At 57.0% G+C, this 25,152-nt stretch overlaps 3 protein-coding genes across 5 annotated transcripts in view; 1 reads left to right on the top strand and 2 right to left on the bottom strand.

Annotated features, from left to right (window-relative positions):
• The window catches only part of AXIN1 (axin 1), a 78,032-nt gene extending 61,794 nt beyond the window's left edge, over nt 1-16,238 (top strand). For 2 of the 3 annotated variants that reach the window (XM_041401691.1, XM_041401692.1), the window contains 5 exons: nt 4,509-5,062; nt 7,343-7,519; nt 8,122-8,367; nt 13,485-13,655; nt 14,433-16,238. In XM_041401691.1, coding sequence (XP_041257625.1) covers nt 4,509-5,062; nt 7,343-7,519; nt 8,122-8,367; nt 13,485-13,655; nt 14,433-14,559 — 1,275 coding nt within the window. In that variant the 3' untranslated portion in view covers nt 14,560-16,238. The remainder of the gene's footprint in view (nt 1-4,508; nt 5,063-7,342; nt 7,520-8,121; nt 8,368-13,484; nt 13,656-14,432) is intronic. The other variant, XM_041401693.1, reaches the window with a different exon arrangement.
• Nucleotides 16,239-16,820: 582 nt separating this feature from the next.
• Nucleotides 16,821-20,207, bottom strand: PDIA2 (protein disulfide isomerase family A member 2). The gene is made up of 11 exons (XM_041401754.1): nt 19,846-20,207; nt 19,239-19,445; nt 18,809-18,942; nt 18,600-18,737; nt 18,410-18,526; nt 18,206-18,331; nt 17,933-18,127; nt 17,475-17,595; nt 17,188-17,369; nt 17,026-17,109; nt 16,821-16,901 (listed from the first exon to the last, which is right to left on the bottom strand). The coding sequence occupies exons 1-11, from the start codon at nt 20,078-20,080 to the stop codon at nt 16,821-16,823; spliced, it is 1,620 nt and encodes a 539-aa protein (XP_041257688.1). The 5' UTR covers nt 20,081-20,207.
• A 132-nt stretch (nt 20,208-20,339) lies between these two features.
• On the bottom strand, nt 20,340-24,207 carry ARHGDIG (Rho GDP dissociation inhibitor gamma). The gene is made up of 6 exons (XM_041401660.1): nt 24,111-24,207; nt 22,850-23,035; nt 21,760-21,843; nt 21,598-21,674; nt 20,964-21,027; nt 20,340-20,870 (listed from the first exon to the last, which is right to left on the bottom strand). The coding sequence occupies exons 1-6, from the start codon at nt 24,181-24,183 to the stop codon at nt 20,671-20,673; spliced, it is 684 nt and encodes a 227-aa protein (XP_041257594.1). The 5' UTR covers nt 24,184-24,207; the 3' UTR covers nt 20,340-20,670.
• Between the last annotated feature and the right edge of the window lie 945 nt (nt 24,208-25,152).

The following is a 25,152-nucleotide window of genomic DNA, read 5'->3' as shown; positions in this document are numbered from 1 at the left end:
ACATCATAGCTTTTCTTCTGAGACACTGCATCTCATGGGCACCTGCACATCTTGTGGTGGGGATAGAGGAGAGATCCCAGAGGACACCATGGTGTTACTGAGCATCGCTGGTTCAGTGTAACGTGCAGTGTAACCTGTAGCCCTCCCTTAAAGCAGAGGTGTTGGTGGCTAGCTCAACTGGCTCTGTGCTTTCAGGGAGGTTGAGCTTCTGGGGCTCCAGGAAATAACCTTCAGCCCCGTTGGAGTATTTTAAAATGCTCATCTAAAAGCTCTTTGAACAGGAAAAAGCTGTAGGTTGTAGTGTTAGCCTTAAACTGCATCTGCATTTCAAATGCAGAGAACAGAGGAAGGCAGAAGGATCTGTAAGGTCCCATCCATCTGCAGGTGTTTTCCAGCAAACTCCCTACACCTCTGCATCCAGCCAGAAAAGGCCAGCCAGGTGCTATTTTGGGATTAGATTCCTGTTCTTCTGGAATTGCACCATTCTCCTGTCTGGTCACTATTGCTTTCTAGACAAAGGCAGTGTAATCAGCAGCATTTTCTGCTAACACAGTCCTAGAACACACTTCCTCCTTGTCCCCCTCCTCCCATGGCTGTGTTGCAGCCCCCCTGTACTAAATTACATTATCCCAGCACTCTGCCTCCTTGAAGAAGCTGCCAGTAGCAATACCATAAAATCAGCAAAAACCTATGTGCCAGAGAATATATTTAAGTCTGTTTAAACACATTTTTGTGTGACTTAATCTATTTTTAAACCCAGGACTCCCACTAATGCTATATATTAAACCTCTTTGCTGTCTCCAGAATGTATTTCATTGACTGGCTGGCATCTGGCATTAGCCATTCAGGAAAAACTCATAGTAAGCAATTGTAGCTTTTTTAGGTCAGCACTCAAGGTGCAGGAGCTGCTGGTATCAGCAAGAGGGAGAACTGGAATCCTGATAGATCACAGGGCTTTTTTCTGTGACCTGAACACCAGGGCTGCAGGGTAACCTTTTCCCAGGTCTGTATGGCTCACTGCACAGCAGCACAGAGAAAACCAGCAGTATTAGTCACACTGAGCAGTTACCAGCCTAACAGAGAAGCTGGAAATATTTTGCAAAAGCCAGGGGAAAAGAATTTTTCTCCCCTCTAACGAGCAGCCTGCAGGTTCCCTTTCAAAGCCTCATCATGCAGTAACATTGAGAGGAGGCATCTGATTTGAAGCCAAATGCCTTTTACTGAAAAGACTGTCGGGTTTCTGCTTTACAAAAAAGCAAAAGCTGAATTCACTAATTATTCTGAGAAACGTGGGAGAGGATTAGAGGATGTGCATGTTCCCATATTAGTTTTTGAGACACTTCAGCCTCGTGTCCGTGAATGGAATCTGCTGGCACAAGAGATCAGTATTGGATCATACAGATCACTCAGAACCGAACAAATGGAAGATAAGCCAGGGGGAAGCAAAGCCTCCAGTGAGATTCTCAGTATTTGAACATGAAACATTGCCTGACTAGAGAGAGAAATCATTTGCATGCTGATCGAAGAGGCTCTGGTGCTTAGCAGAGCTGTTTTCACTTCCCAGCCAGCAGCAGCCTGATGGGTGGGACGGGGGGAGGCAGAGGAGGAGGTTTCCAGCGAGGTGTCGCTGCCTGTGGCTCATCAGTGCAGCTCTCAGCTCCTCGTTCAAAGGGAAGGGCACCCCCAGCCCTGCCGGGGAGTAAAAATAGCTCAGCACTCAGCGAAGTTGGAGCTGCATCTCTGGCTGCGGCTGCCTTGGGAGCTGCTGGAGGAGCTCTGTGACAATAGCGTGTCAACAAAGCACCATCTAGTGGTGATGGCAGCGGGGCTCCCTGCCCGCCGAGTGTCACTGCCCCCCGGATCGCTGCCCGGCTGTGCCAGGGTCACTGCCAGGCTGTGCCAGGGTCACTGCCCGGCTGTGCCAGGGTCACTGCCCGGCTGTACCAACATCACTGCCAGGCTGTGCCAACATCACTGCCAGGCTGTGCCAGGGTCACTGCCAGGCTGTGCCAGGGTCACTGCCAGACTGTGCCAGCATCACTGCCAGGCTGTGCCAGCACCACTGCCAGGCTGTGCCAAGGTCACTGCCCGGCTGTGCCAGGGTCACTGCCAGACTGTGCCAGCATCACTGCCAGACTGTGCCAGCATCACTGCCAGGCTGTGCCAGCATCACTGCCAGACTGTGCCAGGGTCACTGCCTGACTGTGCCAACACCACTGCCAGACTGTGCCAGGGTCACTGCCAAGCTTTGCCCATTGCCAGGTCTCGCACAGCTCACTGTCAAGCTGTGCCCAAATCTCCACCAGGCTCATTTCCAGACCTTGCCCAGATCTCCACCAAGCTTTGCCCAGCTCATTGCCAGGCTTTGCCCAGCTCACCACAGCAAGGTCCCAAAACACAGCTCCAGAGCCCACACCATGTATGTTGTTTTTTTCACTGCAGCCTGAGCAGTGAAAAGATTCAGCAGAATTGGTTCCTACAACCTTGACTCAAACCCTTGCCCTGCTTAAGGAAAGACAGCAGGTTGGGATCAGCACCCCAGTTCCTTCATTCACTGCTGTTGTGCCACTATAGGAGTGTTCCTACTTGATGTGAGGTTGAGGCCAGTGCTGGGGTGGTAAGGCAGGTCCCAACAGACCAACTCCAGGAGCAACTGCTCCTGCCTGTGGTCCTGCTTGGGGTCCAGATCTGCTCAGTGACACGGATGAGCTGAGCTGACATGAACTGAGAGCCTTTTCTCCCCTTAGCCCATCTGGTCTCAGTCTTGAAGCAAAAGTCCACATTACCTGCAAAAAGGAGTTCTAGGTAGCCAGAGGATTTCCCAAATCCCAGGCACCCATTTGGATGGACCAGCCTAGGCTCTCACTCTCATGCCACCCTGCTCAGGTGTGACAGCACTGCCAGAGTTCTGGGCTGAGCAGAAAGGACATGCTGCCATTCCTCAGGGATCTGTGCCAGGGTCAGGTCCTGCCCTGCACATCAGTTGGTGTTTAAACCTTGGAGGTACCAGCTCCTGCAGCCTCCCACGTGCTGAGGGTATCACTGGGTATCACAAACTGCTAATAAATGCTCTCCTCAGTGGCAGGGATGTAGTCAGCACATCCCTCACCATGCCTTGTCCCTGAGCTCAGTGCCCAGGGCTGGTGGCTGGCGAGCTGTGGCCTGTGGCTGTAGATGAAAGGTGCCTCTGAAGCTCCTCAGAGTGATCTGTAAGTGCTGTGTCCCCTCCAGACACCAGCATCGTGTCACACCCCCAGGCTTACAGCGCCCACGCCTTTGGCACTTTGAAAGCCTGGCATTGTCCTTGCTTCAGGCCTGAGCCCCCAGGTGTGACACTGGGAGGAAGTCTGTTATTTGCTTTCTTGCTGTGTGGTTGGCAGCTGAGACTTTGAAGCTGGTTAGCAAGTGGTGGATGATGGCATCTGACAGGCAAAGCTGATGGGAGTCGGTGTTTGCCAGTGGATGCATTTATCTGGCAGGGCAGAGATACCCTGTGCTGCAACTGATTTCTTTACTGTGCCAAGGGAGGAAAAGAGCAGGATTAAAGGACTCACTGGAATCCTGATTATGTAATTAAAACAAATAGGAATCCTGACTTCCAATAAAGAAACTTCATAAATACCTGAGTTTATGTTGGAGCGTAAAGTAGTCCGTCAGCATCAAAACTGTGGCTGTCAGCATGGAGGAGTTTAATTCTTCCTGGCAAGGACTTAAGAGACACTACCAGCGTGTCCTAGACCAGTGTGAGCTGCAAGAACAAGCAGTTAGTTCCAACCCATTTCTTTATCTGCACGAAGTGTTTCACTCCAGCCTTAGCATGCCCGGGAGAAATCAGTGTTTGATTTCCAAAACCATTCATGCAGCTGTCAACCTTCACTTGCTCCCTCCTGTTACAAGCCTTCTCTTGGCTTTACCTTGTGAAACAGTCATTTGGGTGAGAAAACCCCCCTGGTCTCACCTGACTCAGAGCTGATTTGCTGCATATCCTGTGGCTCTGGGCTTTATCTGATGGGCTTTGAAGCAGTGCCTTACCAAAGGCACGTAGGAAGCTGAAGGTACACTGTGGTAAGTTATGTTTCTGCTGCTGGTGGTTGCAGAACCACCTTCAGGGGACTTGGAGTAAGGCTATGCCTGCTCCAGTTGAGTTGTTAGGCTTGTCAGCTGTGTTTGTAAGCCTGGTTGTGATGTGTGGGCTGCCTGGCAGAGCTCCTTGGGTGGTGTGTGGAGAACGTTGCTAATGGTGGCTCAAGAAGCAGATACAGAGACCTGAGCTGCTCTGCTCAGTGGCACCCAGACTGCACAGGCTTGGCTTGAGCATCCTATCAGTCTGGGACAGGTCTCCAGAGGGATGGTGGATCTCCATCATCTTAAAGTTTTTCAAGATCTGACTGGACTAAACCAGGCCTGGTCTAAGGGTTAGCAGCAGTCCTGCTGTGGGAGAAGGCGGGACTAGGGACCCCTTCCACCACTCCAGTGTCATTCTCTGATTGTCCCTGTGTTTCTTGCAGGAAGAAGAAGGTGAGGATGCAGATATCTCTTCTGGTCCCTCAGTCATGAGCCACAAGATGCCTTCTGCCCAAGCCTTCCATCACTTTGCTCCTCGTTATGCTGAGATGGGCTGTGCTGGGATGCAGGTGAGAGATGCCCATGAAGAAAACCCCGAAAGCATCCTGGATGAACACGTGCAGCGTGTGATGAAAACTCCAGGCTGCCAATCTCCAGGACCTGGTCGTCACTCTCCTAAGCCACGGTCCCCAGAAAGTGGCCACTTAGGAAAGCTGTCAGGGACACTAGGAACAATTCCTCCAGGGCATGGCAAGCACGCACCAAAATCAGGAATGAAACTGGATGCAGCTAACTTATACCACCATAAACATGTCTACCACCACATCCATCACCACAACATGATGAAACCAAAAGAGCAGATCGAGGCTGAGGCCACGCAGCGGGTGCAGAACAGCTTTGCTTGGAATGTAGATTCACATAACTATGCAACAAAGTCACGAAACTACAGTGAAAACTTGGGCATGGCCCCTGTCCCCATGGACTCTTTAGGCTACAGGTGAGTCAAAGAGCACCCAGTGGGATTCCCAAAGCCATGACTTCTGTAGGAAGCTCTTCCATGAACAGGCTGTAGCATGTCAGGCAAACAGCAGTTGAGTCCTTTCCTGTGTGAGCTCATGCTGGGACATTGTTTGAGGGCTCTTCCCCTTCAGAAATGGATATGCCCTGATAACCTTTATAGAGTCGTTTTTATCTCTGATCTGGTACTGAAAGACCCTCTAACCAGGACTTTTATTTGCCTTGGTTCTAAAATAGATTTTTCTGCTCCTTAAAGCAGTGGAGATGCTTAGAAATTGCAGGTGCTGGTCTGCTTCTCCATGCACCAGGAGCTGGGTGTTGGGGCTGTGTCTCAAAGTCAGGGTAATAGAAACAGGTCTCTTAAGGTGTTTGTGAGCGGACAGAAACCCCCACCTCATTTGTCACAAGGCTGAACCCATTCACCAGGAGGGCTCCTTTCTCTTCCTAACAAAGCAATGGACACTGCAGTGCTGGCCTTGCAGCCAGTCCCAAGGGGATGTTCTCCAGGGTAGGGCACCCTCTGCCCAGAAAAACCATTCAGCTGCATTGCGGGCTGTTGTCCATCTTTCCTTGGCCATTTGAATTCCTCCATCCCTTCCATGCTGCAGGCAGAGGGGGGAACTCCTTTTCTGTGGCAGGTTTTGCTGGTCCTGTTGCTGGGTGACTGCAAAGGTGGGAGTGCAGCTCAGGGCTCACCATGGTGAGGAATGGGGATGGAGCAGCCACAGGGGACAGCTGGGCTCACCCTGGGTGTGTCTGGCACCCCAGGGCTGAGGCTTTGGGATGTTTCTTTGCAGTGTACCAGGGGTGGGACAGTTAGTGAGGGAAGGTTGGCTGGGTCTGCAGCAGTCAGGATCAGCTTTCTGGGGTGGTAGGGGGGAGGCAGAGTGCAGAGGCAGCCAAAGCAGACTGCTCTTCGGGAGGGAGAGGCACTTAAATCCACCAGGTTTGTATAGGGAAAGGGCTGTTGCTTCAACAGAGATGAGCATGGCCATGCTGGTCCAACCCAAAGCCCCATCTAGACACAAGATTTCCTTCTAGCAGCAGCTACAGCATATATTTAATGAGATTTTTAAAGGACACACTCAGTGCTGTCCTTCCTCTGGCACAAACTCCCAGTTCCTGGCAGTCCCTGAATTAGAAACTTCACAAGACAAGGATTTGCATCCAAATGGTCTTGTTTGGCAGCCAGCAGTCTCTTGTGGTGGCTTCTCTCACTCTTTGTTGAACCCAGCTGGTGTTCTGTTCCCCCAGCCCCCCATGACGCTGTCTGTGGGTCAATGACAACCTGCAGAAAACAGCATTATTTTGTTTGCACTGAACCTGATGCTGCAGAGTTGCATTTGATACCCAGTAGTCTTCATGTTGGGAGAAGCAGAGACGTTGTCAGCTTGCTCTGCCTTTTGTAGATCTGCAGCAATTCCTCCCAAGGCTTTTTCCAAAAAAATCAGCAAAGTTATCTGAGGGATTGCTGCTCCTGTGTGGTGTTCAGGTTGTTTTTCCTGTGTATGTTAGTGACCATGCAGGAGCAAGGTCCTGTGCAGTAAAACAAGTGGATGATCAGGACAGTGGAGTCTCATGGAATGACAGGCCAGCACAGGAGAATCCTGCATGGCCTCCTGAGCATGGGGCTGCTTAGCTGGGCATGTGGCCACGCGTGCCACAGCGTTCCTGCAGGAGCCTTTGCTGCAGCCACAGGTGTAGCCAGAGTGTTGGCTGCTGCCTGGCATCCCTCTGCCTGTGGTGGTTGAGGTGGCTGGGCTTCCCCCTGGGAGGCAGCCCACCCTGCTAGGATGTGATCTTCCACCATGAGGTGAAGCCTCGTTCAGTTGAGGGTGAGAAGCAAACTCTGGGCATGACAGGTCAGGGTTTGGGGTATCAGTGAATCTGAGGGTGACAGGAAGGACCCAGGTTTCAAGCAGTGGTCAGGCATGGAGAGACAGACAATGGATAACCTCCTGCTCTGAGCAAAGAAATGGGGATTTAACACAACCCTTCTCACGGCAGGAGATCATTTGACCAGAGGAGAACCTCCCACTCCCCACAGGTTGTTGGCAGAGAAGTTGCTTTGCCCAGGTCTAGGTAGTCTTACTCTTAGCCTGAACTGTGGCATAGGTGGCTTGAGCTTTGGTAGAGCAAGGAGCTGTGGAACGTATCTGTAGATAGATGTGTCCATGTCTGGAGATAGATGTGTCCATCCTCTGCCCCTCTGGTGGTCAGCATAAGCAAAGCACTAATGTCCCAAGCTTTGTTCTTGCAGTGGGAAAGCAAGTCTGCTCTCAAAAAGGAATGTTAAGAAGACCGATTCAGGGAAAAGTGATGGTGCCAACTATGAGATGCCAGGTTCTCCTGAAGACGTGGAGAAAAACCAGAAGATCCTTCAGTGGATCATAGAAGGAGAGAAGGAGATCAGCAGGCATAAGAAAACAAACCATGGGTAAGGGCTGGCAGAACAAGGGATAACAACACTCTTGTATTGCATCCCTGCACAAGGGAGATGTGTGAGCAGGCTGCCTTTCTCCCAGACATCTTGGGAAGGCAAGAATCTACCGCACAAGGGTTTAGACCCTTAGGAGACTGAGGATTACTGGGGGGTATGAGGGCTGTTGTTTCTGAAGGATAACTCATGGCTGTGGCAGGAGGTTGCAGCCCCAGGGCAATCTTGGAAATTGCTGCAGTGGTTCCAAGGTGGATAACATGGCACATGGTAGGCAGGGGAGGGCATCCTGTGGGAGAATGCCACAAAAAATGGAGCTACCTTTTCCTGAGTTCATTTTTATGTATGGGATTGATGGGAGCCCTCACCTTTATCTGTGGGGCTTGTTTCAGGGTTGGGCTGCTCAGGATGTGAGTCCTGGTGTCTCAGAACTTGCTCAAAATCTTCTTTAGATTTTGGTGTTGCACCCCTCTCCCTTGAAAGCCGTGCTGTGAGGAGCTTCCCAGTGGTGCCTGTGTCCAGCAGCAGGTCCATCTGGGAATGACTGTGTGCCTGTGCAGAGCATCTCAGTGCTCCATGTAAAGCATTGTGTTTGTGTGTAGCTCTTCAGGTGCTAAGAAGCAGCTGTCCCACGACATGGTCCGGCCCCTGTCCATCGAGCGACCGGTCACAGTGCACCCGTGGGTCAGCGCCCAGCTCCGCAACGTCGTCCAGCCTTCCCACCCCTTCATTCAAGATCCTACCATGCCACCCAACCCAGCCCCCAACCCTCTCACCCAATTGGAGGAAGCTCGCAGGAGGTTGGAAGAGGAGGAAAAAAGGGCTGGAAAGCTCCCCCTTAAGCAAAGGTAGGATGATGATACGGTCTGACTCTGTGTGGGAGGGCTGGGAGAGACTGCTCTGAGGGATGTCCGTGTCCTCTGCTCTGGTCTCCAGCATGCAGAAAGGTCACAGAAGTCTTCCTCAGGCCTTCTGACATGGTGGTGCAAATGGCAAAACACACCCTGAGGCCGTGGGCTTGTGATGGAGAGGCTGGAAATGCTCCTGGCAGGATGGGAAGGGGCTGGGCAGAGGGACACATCTAGAAGGGGCATGGCTGGGAGAGCTCTGTCCCCTGGTGCTCGCTGGCTCTGCGCTCATTCACAGTCACACAATGACTTCAGAGCTTGGTGCAGGAGCAGAATTCATCAGGATGCAGCAGAATTAAGTGCAGAAGACAAATCTGTCTTTGCTCTTTATCTCCATCTCGCACAAGCTTCCAGCAAAGGCTGCTGGTGGCCTCTGGATGAGAGCTCTGTGCTGGAGCCCTCCTGCAGCAGCTCTGACTCTGCCTGACCATGTCCAAGTCACTGCATCTTTCTGTGACTCAGCTTAATGGCTGTTGCAGAGCTCATTTTCCTGCTCTGTGTTATCTTTCAGGAGACATCATTTGCAAGGCACATGGAGCTCTCTGGTGAAAAGGGTTTTGGAAGTGCTGGATAATTACTGTTAACAGCTAAAAGCACTTTGTCCATTAAAAACCTTTCACAGCTCTCCAGCTGTCCTCTGAAAACTTGACATTTTGCGGTCTGACTCGTAGAAACACAAATGTAATTTAAAAAATAAGCTCTTAATTGACAGGCTCCAGTTATTTTTGCTTGCAGTGACCATGTAGTAGATTTCTGTGTATTCATGTCAGAGCATTGATTGAAGGCCAGGTAATTAGAGGGCTTTCCCATAAGCCAAGTTTATGTGATCTACCTTTGGCGTGTGTAATTGGATAGGGTTTATTAGTAGAGTCATTTATAGTTGTACTAAATTCATGCACCTTCCCCAGAAACGTCTGTACACACTTTGAAAACAGCAGCCTGGGCTATGCAGTTAATATTCTGGCACTAATTTGGCCTGTATTATAAGAGTGGCTTACAGAGGAAGCCCATGGTGTGTGGTAAATGCCAGGCATGCCAGCAGCAGGATGGGCTGAGCAGTCCCAGTGCTGGGCTGCTCTGATTCCACTGCCTCTCCATGAGGTCTGGCTCTTCTCCCAGTGATGCAATGATCCCCCAGTCCTGCCCCATGCCTGGAAAACCAGAGTGACATTCACCAGTAGGGAACTGCTTATGAAAAGTAGATGTGTCTTGTGTCCAGTAGCAGGCAAAAATGGATGCAGTGGTCCCCAGGGAGCCAAAGATTTCTGGATGTTGAAATCTCTGTGCTGGATTTTGGTAGGATTGGCTGCTACAGCTGAAGCACACCTGAGCTGGCCGTTTTTAGAAATCTCCTGCTCTGGTTAGCCCAGGAGCCCACCTTGAAATAAATCCCACAGCTCAATGAGAACAAAAGTTGAAACTGAGAGAGGAGCTCCCATGAAAGCACCATTTCTTTCAGTCAGGAGCTTTGAAGAGCTCTGGGAAATTGGAGCCAGTGTCCCAGGTTTGCCAATAGCCTTGGGGAAGCACAGAGAGGTGGAGGTGAGCCCGGAGGTGTCCTTGAGGCTCCAGTTGAGCTGGCTGTGGGTGGAGAGCACACTGTGCCAGCTTTCTACAGCCAGACTGGCCTTGCCAGCGCAGTCACCCAGCTCTGCAGCCACTCCCCTCTGGCACAGCCCTCCTAGCAGTGGCCTTCCCACCAAAGCTGCCCACTGCCAACAGCCCTCCTCCCAGCCCAGCACTGCCCCACTGTAAATCAATGAGGCACCTGCAGTGACTGTGCTGGAAATTGTAAATATTCTTCCAGAAAAAGCATTTCTCTCCCTATTTCACAGCATTTGGAATGACTCTGATCTCTGAGATAGCAGCCTGACTGCTGCTGGCAGGCAATTCAGGATTGACCATCCAGTGCTAATGACCTGCAGATCCAGCAGCACACCAGTGCCCAGCATTGGTGTCCCAGTGACCATCAGGTTTTTCCATGGACAGGTTTTGAGCCATTTCCTGTAGCTCAGTCTCACATTTCACAGCTGGATTGTATTAATTAATACTAGCTCCTCAGAGAAAAGATTTTTTGCAACATTCAGCATGAGATCACTTTGAAATTAATTGTGTGGGCCCAGGATTGGAAGAGGAGCAGAGCCAGTAGCTGGGACACCCACTGAGGTAACATCTGCTGGGTGCATTTTGGGCTTTCCAGAGCTCTCCAGCCCCAGGGCCGAGTTGGAGCAAGCTGAACACCTTTGCATCACAGCAAGGTTGGATTGGTGCTGCAAACCAGACGTGGTTCTCTGTCCCAGCACTGGTGGGATGCACAGCTGTGGGTCAGGACTGGGGTGCAGATGCAGTGAGGGGGATGAGTGCTGCTGTTTCCCTGCTGGATGGTATTTTGTGCTTGTGACAAACACAGCAATGGGAGGTGACCTCAGAAGGAGCAGGGTGTGGTACCTGGCAGTATTTCTGGGTCACACTGACACCCAGGAGATGGGTGCAGGTGGCAGATTTAATGAGGCAGGGCTCAGAGTCGGTCTGATGGCCTTTATGTGCAAGCCAAAGTCTCAGGAGATCTCCTGGCAATGACGAAAGTGGAGACAGTTGTGTTGTTTCATTCTCCTTAGGGGAGCTCTTGGAAAATTACATTGTCAGTGATTTCATATTCATCAGCTCTGCTTCAGCCTGCTAGAAGTCTATGGCTGCAGTTTGGTGTGTATGTGAGTTCTGCTGATAGAATTAAAGCAACAGGAAAATCTTCTCTTGGTACATTGGTGATAAAAGGAAGACAGGAAAATGTGGGCCCTTTGTGGGAGGAGATGGGAGACCTGGTTACCTGGGGCATGCACAAGGCTGAGGTACTCAATGGCTTTTCTGCTTTGGCCTTCAGCACTTAGTGCTCCAGCCAGAGCACCCGAGTTACAGACAAAGGCAGGGACTGGGAGAAAAAAGAGCCACCCACAGTAGGAGAAGATGAGGTTTGAGACCATCTAAAGAACCTGAAGGTGCAGAAGTCCATGGGACCTGATGAAATCCATCCACAGGGCCTGAGGGCACTGGTGGATGAAGTGTTTGAGCCACTGTCCCTCATATTTGAGAAGTCTGGACAAGTTCCCACTGACTGGAAAAGGGAAAACGTAGCCCCCATTTTCAGAAAGGGGGAAAAGGAAGGCTTGGGGAACTGAAGGCTGGTCAGTCTCCCCTCTTTCTCTGTCAAGATCATTTTTGAGCATCGCTTCAGGCATCATATTCAGGGCACATCTCACTGGAGTCAGGCTGAGTACATTCAGGAATGGCCTTTCAGGTGTGAAGTGCACAGCAGGAGGAAGGACACTCCCAGCCACTGGCACAGTCCCCCTCTTGCTTCTGCCACAGCAGAGCTCAGGGGTGTCCTGTCCTCTCCATCTCCCCAGGCAAAGGAGAGCAGCAGCCCTGAGGAAGCAGCTCTGCTCCTGCGCCAGGCTCGTCACCATGTCCCCAGGTCCCCAGGCACACAGCAGTCATGACTTGTCTCTAGCAGGATTAAGAGAAGCTTAGGGACTTTGAGGTTTTCCAAACCCCTTTAATTAACTTCTGGCTCACAGGATTCACAGAATTTGCCTGAATTTATGACCCATTTTTCCTTTAAATAGCTTATATTTTTTTTTCCAAGGATGACTCAATTCCTTAATGTTTTTCTAGCTAAAGGGCATCCTGTATTTTGATACAGGGATGGGAGAGGCTCTGAGAGCTCTGCTGGCACCAGGAGCAGACCCTTGCCCCTCAGAATGCTGCATCTTCTCCAAAGGTCTCACAGGCAGAGCAAGCACCCGGAAGATTGTTCAGCTGAACTTTAGACCTCTCATGCCTGTAGGAAGAGATGGAAAGGCTGTGTCTGGTGTTGGTTTGCAGTGCCAGTGTTTATGTGGGCACACCATGAAAAGGTGCTCTGCCCGCCAGCCACTGTTTAAAGGTTAAGGTCAGAGTCATTTCCAAAACTGCGATTACCTCATGTGCTTGGCAGATTCTATGGTTTTTACAGCAATTTTCCAGTCATGTAAATACAAAACCATCTTTTTTTATCCAGTGTGCTTTTAAAATATTTTTTTTAAGCTGCCAAATGTGTTTTATGTGACTTTGAAAGGGAAGGCTGCCGCTGGCTCAGACCACGCATGCCAAGGTACCAATTTGTGTAGGCTGCTCCAATGTTTGTGCAGCGTTTTCAGCACCCCAGATGAAAGGCTCTGCAGAAGGGCAAAGTACCCTGAGCTGAATTATTGTTGCTTTTGTCTGACTCTGAAAAGGATGAGGACTGGGCTGACAGTTTCAGTCTAGTGATGGCACCACATAGCTGAACCTGGTGTGTGGGCTGGAAGCAAAGACCAGACCAACATTTTGAGAGCTGGGAATACACAGGAGGTGTAAAGTCACTGAGATTTTGGGGATGGCAGCTGCCTTGTCACCCTGCATGGACAGGGCAGGCAGCAGAGTCTCCAAGACATGCCATGCTGGGAGCTCCATCCCCTCAGACGTCCACGTACTCTGGGAGAGGTGCCCAGGGAACCTGTGGGGTTCAGGAACATCCTGCCTGCAGATTTGGGCCGCTGGAAAGTCCTGCTGGACTGTTCTGGCCATGGTGACAAAAATCCCAAGCAGTCTGGGCACTGTCTGCATGATCATGCCCTGTGGGATGGCGCTCCAGCCCTGTGTGCTGGTGGGCACCAGGAGCATGGTGAGATGGTGATGGAGATGATGGTGACCTGATGTGCTCTGGGCTGTACCCTCTCAAAGCCTGGAGACAGCACAAGGGGACTGAGTTAGAACTTGCACCCTCCTTGTAGCTTTGTCCTGGCCTCGTTCAGCCTTTCCAAGCGTTCCTTGACCAATCTCGGTGCGTGTCTGCATGCCCAGAGAGCTGCTGGTGGGAGCAGGCAATGCTCAGGGACTGCACTGCATTCCCACCAGCCCCTCTGGGGGGCCCTGACCTGCTCCTCTCAGCCAGCAGCCCCGAGCCCTGCCAGGTACCCCGCAGGATGGTTCTGAGCCCCTGGGCTGGCACTGAGCAGGTCCCCTGTGTGTGTGCACAGCAGGTTGAAGCCCCAGAAGAGGCCGGGCGGCGGCGCGGCGCAGCCCTGCGAGAACATCGTGGTGGCCTATTACTTCTGCGGGGAGCCCATCCCCTACCGCACCCTCGTCAAGGGCCGCGTGGTGACGCTGGGACAGTTCAAGGAGCTGCTGACCAAGAAAGGGAACTACAGGTAAGGGCTGCTCCCCACCTGCCAGCTGCTGTTGGTGACTCCTAGCAGATGCCACTGCCAGGACACAGCGGCGTTGTCCCCGCAAAGGGGAGGGTGGGTGGAGGTGGCTCAGGAGGGCTTCCTCGGGGCATGCTGTGCTGGGGATGTGGCAGCATGGCCAGGGCGCCTGGGCTGGGGAAGAGGCAGGTTAGCAGGGGAGAGGGAGGTTGGGTTTTGTAGCAGAAATGTCTTGCGTCGTGGTTTGCACCTCCAACAGGAGCAGCTGAGCTGCCCTGCGAGTTCCTGGGCAGGTGCAGTCAGTGCTCAGTGATGCTGTGGGGACTCTAAATTCAGAGCTGTTTTTGCTCCTCTCAAAGTTCCCTTTGGTGTGGGTAGGGAGGTTGGGTCCTGCCAGAGTCCTTAAGCAGTCAGACTCATGGGGCATGGAGCTCTCCCAAGTTCCCACTTCCAAGTAGGAGCTGCCATAGGAAAACCTGCCTAGAAATGTTCCACCAACACAGGTGCCTCAGCCACTGCTTTTGGGAGAGCTGTGAATGGATTCAGGGCTGAGCTCCTGACCATGCTGACATGGATCCTGGCCACTTTTTGTGGTCACTGTTGAGGGCAGGGGCAGGAGTGTGGCCTCAGTTCCCTCCATGTCTGAGGGAGTAGCTTCTTGTGTTCCACAAGCTCAGAGCCATGGAAGGGCTGTACCCAGATTTGGGGATCATGGTGCCCTATGACCATTCACCTGCTTTTTTTCCCTCTCCCTCTTCCACATTTCTGGTTTTTTTTCAGGTATTACTTTAAGAAAGTGAGTGACGAGTTCGACTGTGGTGTGGTCTTCGAGGAGGTGCGGGAGGATGACACCATCCTGCCCATCTTCGAAGAGAAGATCATTGGGAAGGTGGAGAAGATTGATTAGGCTCCAGGGCAGTGAGGACAGGACTGTGAAGGACTCTGGGACCGGAGGAGAAGGCCTGGGGCGGATGCTGGCGGTGCTGCCACCACGGGCACCACACGAGCCCAGAGCAGAGGGCGGCAGCTCCGCTTTCCAGCACGGATCTGGGCAAGCTCCAGGATGCCAGTGGATGCCCTTTCACCCCACAAACCTGCCAGTGGGAGCCTGGGCTCCCTCTCCATACCGAATATAAGTGTAATGTAGCATTGTACAGTGCATTAGAAAGTGTAATATGACCTTGTTTACTAAAGCTGCATATTTTTGATATATTGTAATAAAAGGAAAATATTTCCAATGTCACAGTGCTCTTATGTAAATGTAAAACATACAGGTACTGCAGAACTCACCCAAAGTGTACAGCCATCCATCAGACTCCGGCTGCTCCGCGCTTTCCCGGCACCCTGCCCCGTTCTCCCGGCGTGGATAGCTTTGGAGCACCATGGGGTAGAGCTGCCCTCACCCCACCAGCATGGAAGGGACCACCCCGCTCCAATGGGGCTGTGAAGATCATTGAGCCATTTGGAAGGAGTCATCTGTGGCCTCCTCAGCAGGCTCAGCCTCTGGACGTGGTAGGATGGGTCTTTTTTTCTCCTCCTGAGCTTCCTTGCAACCGAGTAAATCCCCGGGGGATAGAAGGGTCACTGCCTATTGGGACAGGGGGCTTCTCACAGAGCAAGGAGCAGCTCAGAGCCAGGGTGGCAGGCTGGGTACTGGCATCCCACAGCCTGCACACTCCTGTGTGTCCCCTGTGTCCCCATGGAGAAGGGATTGCTTCCCAGGAGGGTGCTGCAGTTCTGCAGAGCGCTGGCTCCTGTGTGCCTGGTGCAGACATGCCCAGACCCCTGGGCCAATCTCTGGCTTTAGGCAGGGCTCTCTTTAGGAGAGCCATAATGGGGAAGCAGACATTAAAGCTGAAGACAAAATACGTTTTCTTTTGAGTCCTGCATCTTTTGTCAGCTTCTGTGTCTCAGGGGAGGCAGCAGGAGGGCACTGCACCAGAGGGGTGCTTGATGCCAGTTTGTGGCTCATGCAGGGCCTGCAGGCAGCCCTGGGAAGCCTCCTGGGCTTACTCGGCTGCAAGGAAGCTGGGGCTGTGCCGGTGCTCCCCCCATCCTGTCCTCGCCCAGCCCAGGCCCTGCTGCTCCAGCACAGCCACAGCTCTGTGCCAGCTCCTTTAGGGAGCCCTTGCCCACCCACCCGGGGGTGGCCCCAGAGCCCGGGGCTCCAGGGTGGCGCTGGCCCTGCTCAGAGCCATGGCCAGCCCAGCAGTGTGGAGCTGCCGGGACCCCTTGGCCCCACGCCGGGATGGACTGCGCCTGTTGTACGTCACCGAGTGCCTTTAAACACGGGTCTGGACTTGCCTAAAACACTGTGTGAAGTCCAGCAAAATCTGCAAATGTTTTCAGCCCGGGAACAGTGTCACGAGGGGTTTTACTCCGTTTTCTGAAGTTCTGATGGTGGTGTGTCTGGTGAGGTTGTTGGCATGACCGAGATTTCCGTCCCCTCCTTTTTTTCGGGGGGTCCCTGTAAATATGTACAGTGGCCGTGCAGCCCCGGCATTTCCTCTGCATTCTCATGTGCTGACTTGTACAATGATCTTTTCAAAGGTACTTGGATAAAATGAAATAAAACCCCACATCCCACTGCCTGCTGCTTTTTTTCCTTCCCTGTGGAGCAGGCCCAGGCCCTCAGCAGCCTCTGGGATGGACAGAGGATGGGGCAGGATTGGTGAGTGACACAGGGTGGAACTGGGGCTGCTCTGGGCTCCCTGAGGGATGGCTGAGCACATCCTGGCCCAACAGGACCAGCACGTTGCCCCTGAAGGAATGGCTCAGCAGAAAGGGAACAGTGCTGGAGTTGCCAGAGGCGTAGCCAGGCTTGCGTGCCAGTAGAACCCCATGTTGCCTGCCTTGGCTGTGACAGCAGCTCCTGGGGATTGCCTGGGTCTGGTATGTCATGAAGGAGAGACCCCAGCTGGTCTCCCATCACCTGAACCCCAGCAGTGCAGCACAAGGGCCAGCATGGAGAGCTCCTTGGCCACCTGGTGCCATTGCAGGGTTGCCAGGATCAGTGCTATGGCACAGCTGCCCCAGGGGGATAGAGACACTGCTGTGTCCCCAAGACACGCGAGTGCTCCCAGCACATGGAGACACAGACACAGACCAGAGCCCACATTGTTTCCAGGTGGTTTATGGCACATGCCTGAGTAGGACACACAGTAGGGCTCACAACTCATCCCGGGATTCATCCGTCCGCTCTGCACTCGGGTCCTCTTTGCCCGTGCTGTTCCCAGGGGTCTTGGTCACCTGGAGAAGGCAGCAGTGAGGCATGGATGGACACACACTCCCTGCCTGACCCTGTCCCCATCCCCATCCTGCAGGATCCATCCCCCAGCCCTGGGCAGGGGGGCTGTTCCCTGACCTCACTCACCGGAGGCTCCTCAGGCAGTGTCCCCCCATTTTCCAGGAACTTGGAGAAGGTCTCCACGTCTCGGGTGCTCTTATACTCAACCATCTGGAACCATAGGAGTGGAAGGCACTGAGGGTGCCACCGGCCCCCTGGTGCTGTTACCCCACAAGTGCCCACACCCACCTTCCTGCCCGGCCCCGCAGGGAAGTAGTGCAGGGTGGGGTAGCCGTGGATGGTGATGTTCTCCAGCTCGTTGGCCGTGGAGTCCATCTCGGCGATGACGATGTCCTCGCGGTCCTTGTAGCGCTCGGCCAGCTCCTCCCAGGCGGCCGCCATGGCCTGGCAGTGGGGGCACCATGGCGCGTCTGCGGGGTGGGCACATTGACCAGGGGTCGGGGACAGGTCTGGGGCTACTGTGAAGGGGCTGAGCCCCACAGCAGAGCTCAGGGAGGGACACGGGTGGCACTTACAGAACTTGACAAAGACGTTCTTGGTCTCATCGAAAGCCACTTGCTCGAAGGTCTTCCCCACCAGGACTTTAACGGGCCGTGTGTCCCAGTCCTCAGGGGGCTCCGCACTCAGCAGGTGAGGCTGTGGGGACAGTCGGGACAGCCACAGCCTGGGCTGAGCACGCCAGAGGCCCGTGGGGCAGTGCAGGCTGGGGCAGGGGTATGTTCCTGTGCTGCCTTTTGGACCACATCTTCCCCTCTGCTGCCATCCCAGCTCTGTGTGCCCCCATGGCAGCAATCTCCTGCCCCCCTTGCCCATACCAAATCCCCAATCCTCAAGCCTGGCAGCAGGAGTGTCAGCAAACAGGTCCCTGCTGTTCACCACACAACATCGTCCGTAGACTTCTGAGCCAACAGCCCATCTCTCGCCACAGGGCAGAATCCATCGGCGCTGGCTGGCACCGTGCTGCACCCCTCACCTTCACCTTGCCGTCCAGCACCGCCTGGATGAAGGTGCGAATGGCCGAACCCGAGAAGTCGTCCTGCTCCATCTGGTACTTGCGGTTGTTCTCCATCTTGACCAGGCGCAGGGTGGGGGCATCAGCAGCGGTCATGCCAAAGAAGGGCAGGACGTCGGCACCATGGCCGGTTACATCCACCACCACGAAGAGAACCTGGGCAGGGAACGGGGGACACTGAGGCTGGGGAGTCCCAAAGCCACTCTCCATGTCCCTTCCATGGGGCCACCTCACCTCACCCCGGAAGCCACCGGCAGCTGCTCTGAAGCCGTCCTGCAGTGACAGCTGCTCCGGTGAGGACTTGTTGAGGAAGAGCAGCATGTGATGGGGGATCTTGGCACTGAAGATCTGGTTGGACGTCTGGGGAGGAGGAGGAGAATGAGGGTAGGGCAGCCATGGCCCTCAGGGGACAATGGCAGGGCTAGGGACGGGCTGTACCTCGTTGGTGAACTCCATCACCAGCTGCAGGCTGTGGACGCGGAGCAGTCGGATGAGCTCGGCCGTGTCCAGCCCCCGTGCCGGATCCACAGGGAAGTTTGTCTGTCTCTCATCAAACTGCCAGGGCAGGGGCCTGTGAGGGCTGAGGGGAGGACAGGATGGCCCCACCACTCCCCTGCCACCCCCTCACCTTCTTGAACAGGCAGACGGTGTCAGCTGACAGCCCGTACGCCTGGAAGAGCTCAGCTGCCTGTGCCACGCCGAAGGGCAGGTCCACCATCTCGGCAGCCACCTCGAAGAACGCCTGGGCTGCCTCACCCCTCAGGTCCTGCACAGCCACCCGTGAGTGCCACAGCCACGGCCACGGCCACGGTCCAGCCCCGGCCCGCCCCAGCCCACCTTGAAGAAGCCGATGACCACCAAGTCCTGGGAGTCGATGAAGGCTGCGATGGTGTCGGTGTCCTGCAGCAGCGCGGCGCTGGGGCCAGCCCGGCGCTGCACCCAGCGCACGATGCCCTGGCTGTTCATGCGGCCTGGCACACAGATGGCACCTGACATCCCTCGCCAGGCTGCCACCCCTCCCTGTGCCACCAACCTCAGCCACCCGCCACCAGGACCGTGGCACTGCCCACCATCATCACCTCGTACATCACACTGTCACCTGTCCGTTATCACCACCAGGACGCTGCCACCCCTCTCACCATCACCACCCTGTGACCCCCACAAGGACAGTGCCACCCTGACCGTCAGCCCCTGCCACACACCCCAGCCCCATGGCAGTGTCCCCCTCGACAGGTGCCAGGGACACTGTGGGGTGCCACAGCCCTACCAGTGTATTCCAGGGGGTGGGTGCGGTTGCCATCACGGAAGAGCTTGAGCGTGGGGTAGGAGGTGATGCCAAACTCGTTGGCCAGGGCTGTCTGTGCCGTGGCATCCACCTTGCCCAGCCGGGCTGGGCTGGACTCGTTCCTCAGCTCAGTGGCTGCCTGGGCAAAGGCAGGAGCCAGCTGCTGGCAGTGCACACACCACGGCGCGTCTGTGGGTAGGGGACAGCATTGATAATGGGGACAGGTGTGGGGACAGCCCAATGGCTGTGTGAGCCCACTGGGCCCCAGCTTGTGCCCCTGTCCCACACCCACACGTGTCCCTGTCTTGTGTCCCACGCCATGCTACACACCCCTCACCCATGCTCTGCCCGTGTCCCTGCTCCGTGTGTCATCCCCATCCCACGCCCTGTCACATGGCCTGTGCTCTTGCTCCTCTGTCCCACAGCCTTGCCCCTGCCCACCCCACCTACCGTCCCTCCTGTGTCCTGTACCCTGCTGTTGTGTTCATGTACACGTGTTCTGCCCACACTCAGCCACGCCTGGTCCCCCCTGCCAATATTCCCTACCCCACATCTGCCCTGCCCACACCCCTGCCACCCTGGCACTCACAGAACTCCACCAGCAGCAGCTGGTGCTCACTCAGGGCACGAGCAAAGTTGTGCTCATGGAGCACCAGGACATTGTCCTCCTCCTTGATCTCATCTGACAGCACTTCATCCTCTTTCTTCTCCTTTTCCTCCTCTTCTATCACCTCTTCATCCTTATCCTCGCCCCCCAAAGCCGGGCCCAGCCAGGCCAGCGACAGCACCAGCAGCCAAACCAGCCGGGACCCGCAGCCGCGCATGGTGCCGGCGCTGAAGGTGTTGTCCAGGGAGGAGGACGAAGATAAGGGACCTGGGGGCGGGTTGTGCCGGTCCCCTGGGGCTCGTGGCCCTCCGCTACTGGCTGCCCGGCCCCGCCGATAAGGCAGCGGGACCAGGTGGCCGTTTTCCAGACGCTCGTCGCCGCAGGGAGACCTGGCCCCGCCAGTGGGATGGGGACAGGGCCGCGGGGGACAGGGAGCCGAGGGACAGGCAAAGGCGGTGGGGACACAGACACACCAGTAAGAGACCAGTCTGTAGGGTTTAATGGCGATGGAAGAGCACAGCCTGCGACCGGGCGGGTACCGGACACGGCACCACCACGGCAGGGTCACAGCCCCGGCCCCAGCGATGGGGACGCCGTGAGGATCAGGCGGGAGTCGATATTTAAAAAAAAAGAGCAATTAAAAATAACTTTGGTTGCGAAGACCACGACCACGGGCTCTCACTCTCTAAGGGACCCCCCTCAACCCTTCACGCGACTGGGGCAAGCGGGCCGGTGCCGGCCAGGGCTCCCCGGGACGGCGGCACCGCGTCCCCGAGCTGGCGGGGGGAGCCGGGCTGCGGGGCGGGCTCAGTCCTCCCAAGCCTTCTTTATGCAGAGGCCCCACTCCCAGGAGAGGTGCTCCGTCTTGTCATCGTCGGTGACGAGGGAGCGGACGCGGTAGGAGCCCCGTGCCAGCCATCCCCGCGGCGCCTCCTCCGCCGGCGTCACCACCTCGTACTCCTCGGCCCGCGGCGCGTAGCTGCCCACCATGAAAACGTCGCGATCCACTGGGCGAGGAGGGGACAGGAGGGACGGGTGAGTGGGGCCAGGGTGGCGGGGGGGTCCCCCAGCCCCGGCCCCCGGCCCCCAGCCCCACTCACCGGGCCGGCCCCGGCGGTAGGTGAGGTGCAGGCACCGCAGCCCGCAGACGATCTCCCTGTTCACCTGCGGGCAGAAGGCAGGGGGGACTTGGGGACTGCCCCATGGCAGGGGGACCCCTGGCATCCCGACATCCACCTCTTCCAGGATCCAGCCCCTTGTCAGAATTCAGCATCATCACGGGTGGCAGGGGCTCCAGGCTGGCAGGTAACTCCAAGAGGGGCAGGGACTCAGACATGGAAGGGATCCCCCCCAGGAGGGTCAGGGACCTCTAGGAAACCCTTTGATAGGCAGCATTGCTGGGATCTCTGGGAGAAACAAGGATTCTGGGGTGGCAGGAACCATGGGGTGGCTGTCACACTAGGGATAGCAAGGACCCCCAAGGTGGCAGTGACCCAGGAGGGAACTCAGGGTGAGCAGAGACCCCCAGAGGGGCACAGACCCCAGGGGTAAAGGGTAGAAGCAGATGTGCCAAGGCAGAGACCCTGGACAGGCAGGGACCCATGGGCAGCAAGAGGAACCCTGTGGGGCAGGGTCCCAGGGTAACAAGGACCCTTTAGGGTAGGGACCCCGTGGTGTGAGGGCAGCGGGGCCGTGCCCGGCCAGTGGGCACAGGGCACCACGCACTTGCCTCACCTTGAAGGACACCTTCACTCTGTAGTCCACCCCTTCCTTCAGCACAAAGGCCCGGCCTCTCAGCTCCTCCAGGTCTCCTGCACAGGCAGATGGTCCATCAGCCCGGTGCCCCTTCCTCCTCCCCCTCCTCCTCCTCCTCCCCCAGGTGTCCCCAGGGCTCACCTGTCAGGTCCATGGTGATGGGCCCTGGCGCCTGCTCGCACATCAGCGTCAGCTTTGTCACCTGCACATTGGGCACGCTGGCATCTAGGGACAAGCAGCGGGGCCCAGACCTTACCCACCGTGCCCAGTCCACCATCCCCCAGCGAGCCAAGGGGCTGCCCATGGCCCTGTAGTTGTGGGAAGGGCCACGGTGTCCATGGTGGGGGTGTTAAAGCAAGGGAGTGCCAGGCAGGGCACAGGACAGCAGGTGCATCTCAGGTCACTCCACCACTGGCAGCAGTGCCTTTTGGGGTAAGATCACGTTTAAAGGACCCAGACACGGGTATTTCCCAGGGGGTGCCATTCCCTGGCTCAGGAACAGAACAAGGGGAAGCAGAGGAGGAGGATGCAGCACGTGCAGCCAACGCATCCCTTGAGTTGGGCGCTGGTCTCATTCCCCCACCAGCCCAGCCTGCACAGCCCACAGCTTTCACACATGCCACGGTGCACCCCTCATGCACCCCTCATGCACCCCTCATGCACCCCTCATGCACCCCACTGCTTTGCAAGCCCTCCCCTCCCCCCGCCCCCGTTTGCACTTTCCCCAAGACATTCATGGATGGACACTGGGGTGCTGGGCCCGTGGAGCTTCCCAGGGACCCCCAGTGCAGACCAGCACCAGCCAGGGGTGGGGGAGCCTGTGGGGGCCATGGGGAGCGGGGGGCACCGTCTGGTCACCGGCAGCCGTGCGATCCCGGTGTTCCTCCCCCCGCCCCCGCCGTTCGCTCCTCTCAGTCATCCCCATGAATTTTCCGGTTCCCTGTAGCCGTTCCTATGGAAACTGCGGCGGTGATCCCGTAACCACGGCAACTGGGGTCCCCGGGCACCGGCACTCTGTCGGCAGGGAATGCCGGGGTCTCTGCGCAGGTGGGGGGCACAGGAGACACCCGCGGGCGATTCCAGCCGGGATGCGCCCTCCCTGTCGGGGATGCCCCACGGGAGGCTCCCTGCTCGAGCACGCCCGAGCTCCCCGAGCCCGCTGAGGCTGCATCCCCCGGCCGGGCTGCGGGGCTGCCGTGGTGCCCAAACCCGCCTGCAGCCCCAGCCTTACCCACGGCAGCAGGGATGGCACCCAGCAGTGCCTGCTTGTACTTCCGCAGGCTCTCATCCCCTGGGTCCAGCTCCTGGATCTCCCGCAGGCTCTTCTTCTCTGGCGTCTTGTACGCCAGGGCCACGTCGGCATCCTCCTCCTCCTCCTCCAGCGATAGCGTCACCCCCTCCTTGTCAGCCATGATGTCTGCGGGGGACAGGCAGTGGCAGCTCCGGGGACACCCCGGGGAACACCCCCCCCGACACGAAGGCACTGGTGGGCAGGGGGTGGCTGGGCTGGGACATGGGGAGGCCGGGCTGGTCCCCTGCTCGGAGCCGTGGGGAGGCTGCCAGCTCGGTGTCCCCGGGGCCTGGTGGCACCGCTGAGACCAGAGGTGCTGCCGCCGGCTGCATTTCCGCACGGTCATGGAGCAAGGCCAGCGGTGTGCTCGGTATGGGGGGTGCTTGCAGACCCCTCCAGCCCCCAGGGCCCCTTCGTGTCACCCAGAGAAGTCCTTGTCATTGCCCTGCAGCCCCCTCCAAACCCACTGGGCAGCCTCCAGCCCCATCTCCCACCCCAAACCCAAACCACCAGCAGCTGCAGGGCAGAGGCATCACTGGGATGGTGGCTCCGGTGGCTCTGGTGCTGCCAGACTGGGGGGGGGGCACCAGGGACACCACAAATATGGGTGATGTCCCCACAGCCCCTGACTCTCCCTGCCCACTGCATCACCACCCCACTCTTGTAACTGCAAGCACTGAGCTCCCCAAAGCCCCTGGAACTCCATACCTGGGGACACGCTGGGAATACAGCATGGGGCAGAGGACACTGCTTGTGCTCAGCCCCAGGGCCGCAGGGCCAAAAGTCTGGGTCAGTCTGGCCAAGATGTGGGTCCCCAGGGCAGTGGCAGTGATGGGGACACAGCAGTGGCCCTGCTGCCCCTCTGGCCCCCCACCGAGGCCCTGCCCCTCGGCTGTCACGGCAGCATGCGGGCACTCCCAGCCCAGGGATGCACCCACCTCGGGACTCGCTGGCTGCCCGTGGGTGGCAGGGCAGGGTGGCAGGGCCAGGTGCCACAGGCTGCGAGGTGGCAGGGGGACAGCGGGGACCTCCCCGTGGGACGCTCCAGTTCCCCCGGGCCCGGGGTGCTGCTCACTCACGGATGGACCCGGCGCCCGGGGGATGCTCACTTACTGGGGGCTCGGAGTGATGCTCGCCCTCCCTCCCCGGGGCAATGCCCCCCGCCGCCCCCGGGCGCTGCCCCCCGGCCGCCGCCGCTCACCTCGGTAGCACAGCGCCAGCCAGAGCAGCTCCAGCAGCTGCCCGCCGGCCTCGCACACGTCCAGGCCGAGCATGGCCGGGCCGTGCCCCGCCCGCCCCCGCCCCTCGGCGGCTCCAGCCCCGCCGCTCGTGGGCGGCGAGACTGCAGTGAGCTCATCGCCGGGCGCGCCCGCCCCGCGCTGCCCGCACCCCCAGAGCCTCCTGCCTGTACCCTCAGTGCACTGCCTGCATCCCAGGAGCATCCTCTCTGTACCCTCACACACTGCCTGCATCCCAGGAGCATCCTCTCTGTACCCTCAGGGCACTGCCTGTATCCCAGGAACATTCTCTCTGTACCCTCAGGGCACTGCCTGTATCCCACGAGCATCCTCTCTGTACCCTCACACACTGCCTGCATCCCAGGAACAGCCTCTCTGTACCCTCACACACTGCCTGCATCCCAGGAACAGCCTCTCTGTACCCTCACACACTGCCTGCATCCCAGGAACAGCCTCTCTGTACCCTCACACACTGCCTGCATCCCAGGAACAGCCTCTCTGTACCCTCACACACTGCCTGCATCCCAGGAACAGCCTCTCTGTACCCTCACACACTGCCTGCATCCCAGGAACAGCCTCTCTGTACCCTCACACACTGCCTGTATTCCACGAGCATCCTCTCTGTACCCTCAGGGCACTGCCCTCGCCATGGCCGCACCTCCCGCATCCCGGCCAGTGCCTTGCTCACAGTGCCCGCACCATGACCGCGCTGCCCGCAGCCCCGCACGCTGCCGGCACGTTGTCCATCCTGCCCGCATCCCGCGAGCATCCTTCCCATGCCCTCAGTGCGCCGCCCGCACCCTGCCCGCACCGCCATCCAGCAGCCACAGCGGTGTGTTTGGTTCCCCCTCCCGGGCACCGGGCCAGCCCGGGCAGCCCCCGGCCCCGGGAGGCTGGGGGGGGCGGGGGAGGCCGAAGGGTGCCTGGGGTCCCACGGGCAGGGGGCAGACTGGCCCGGGGGCCGGGGCCGGGCTTTGGGGCAGCCGCTGGAGGCGGCGGCGGCCG

The sequence above is a fragment of the Onychostruthus taczanowskii genome, unplaced genomic scaffold (genome assembly GCF_017590055.1).
Source record: "Onychostruthus taczanowskii isolate IOZ18803 unplaced genomic scaffold, ASM1759005v1 scaffold19, whole genome shotgun sequence".
Classification (NCBI taxonomy): Eukaryota; Metazoa; Chordata; class Aves; order Passeriformes; family Passeridae; genus Onychostruthus; species Onychostruthus taczanowskii.
This window is presented reverse-complemented; position numbering and strand designations above follow the sequence as displayed.

Coding starts and splice junctions, on each gene's coding strand:
- PDIA2 (XM_041401754.1), bottom strand. CDS start 20,080: ATGCGCGGCTGCGGGTCCCGGCTGGTTTGGCTGCTGGTGCTGTCGCTG. Junction 19,446..19,845: donor GCTGCTGCTGGTGGAGTTCT/GTGAGTGCCAGG, acceptor CCCTACCCACAG/ACGCGCCGTGGTGTGTGCAC. Junction 17,596..17,932: donor TGCTGGACGGCAAGGTGAAG/GTGAGGGGTGCA, acceptor CTGTCCCCACAG/CCTCACCTGCTGAGTGCGGA.
- ARHGDIG (XM_041401660.1), bottom strand. CDS start 24,183: ATGCTCGGCCTGGACGTGTGCGAGGCCGGCGGGCAGCTGCTGGAGCTG. Junction 21,675..21,759: donor CATCACCATGGACCTGACAG/GTGAGCCCTGGG, acceptor CTGCCTGTGCAG/GAGACCTGGAGGAGCTGAGA. Junction 20,871..20,963: donor CTACCGCCGGGGCCGGCCCG/GTGAGTGGGGCT, acceptor CTCCTCGCCCAG/TGGATCGCGACGTTTTCATG.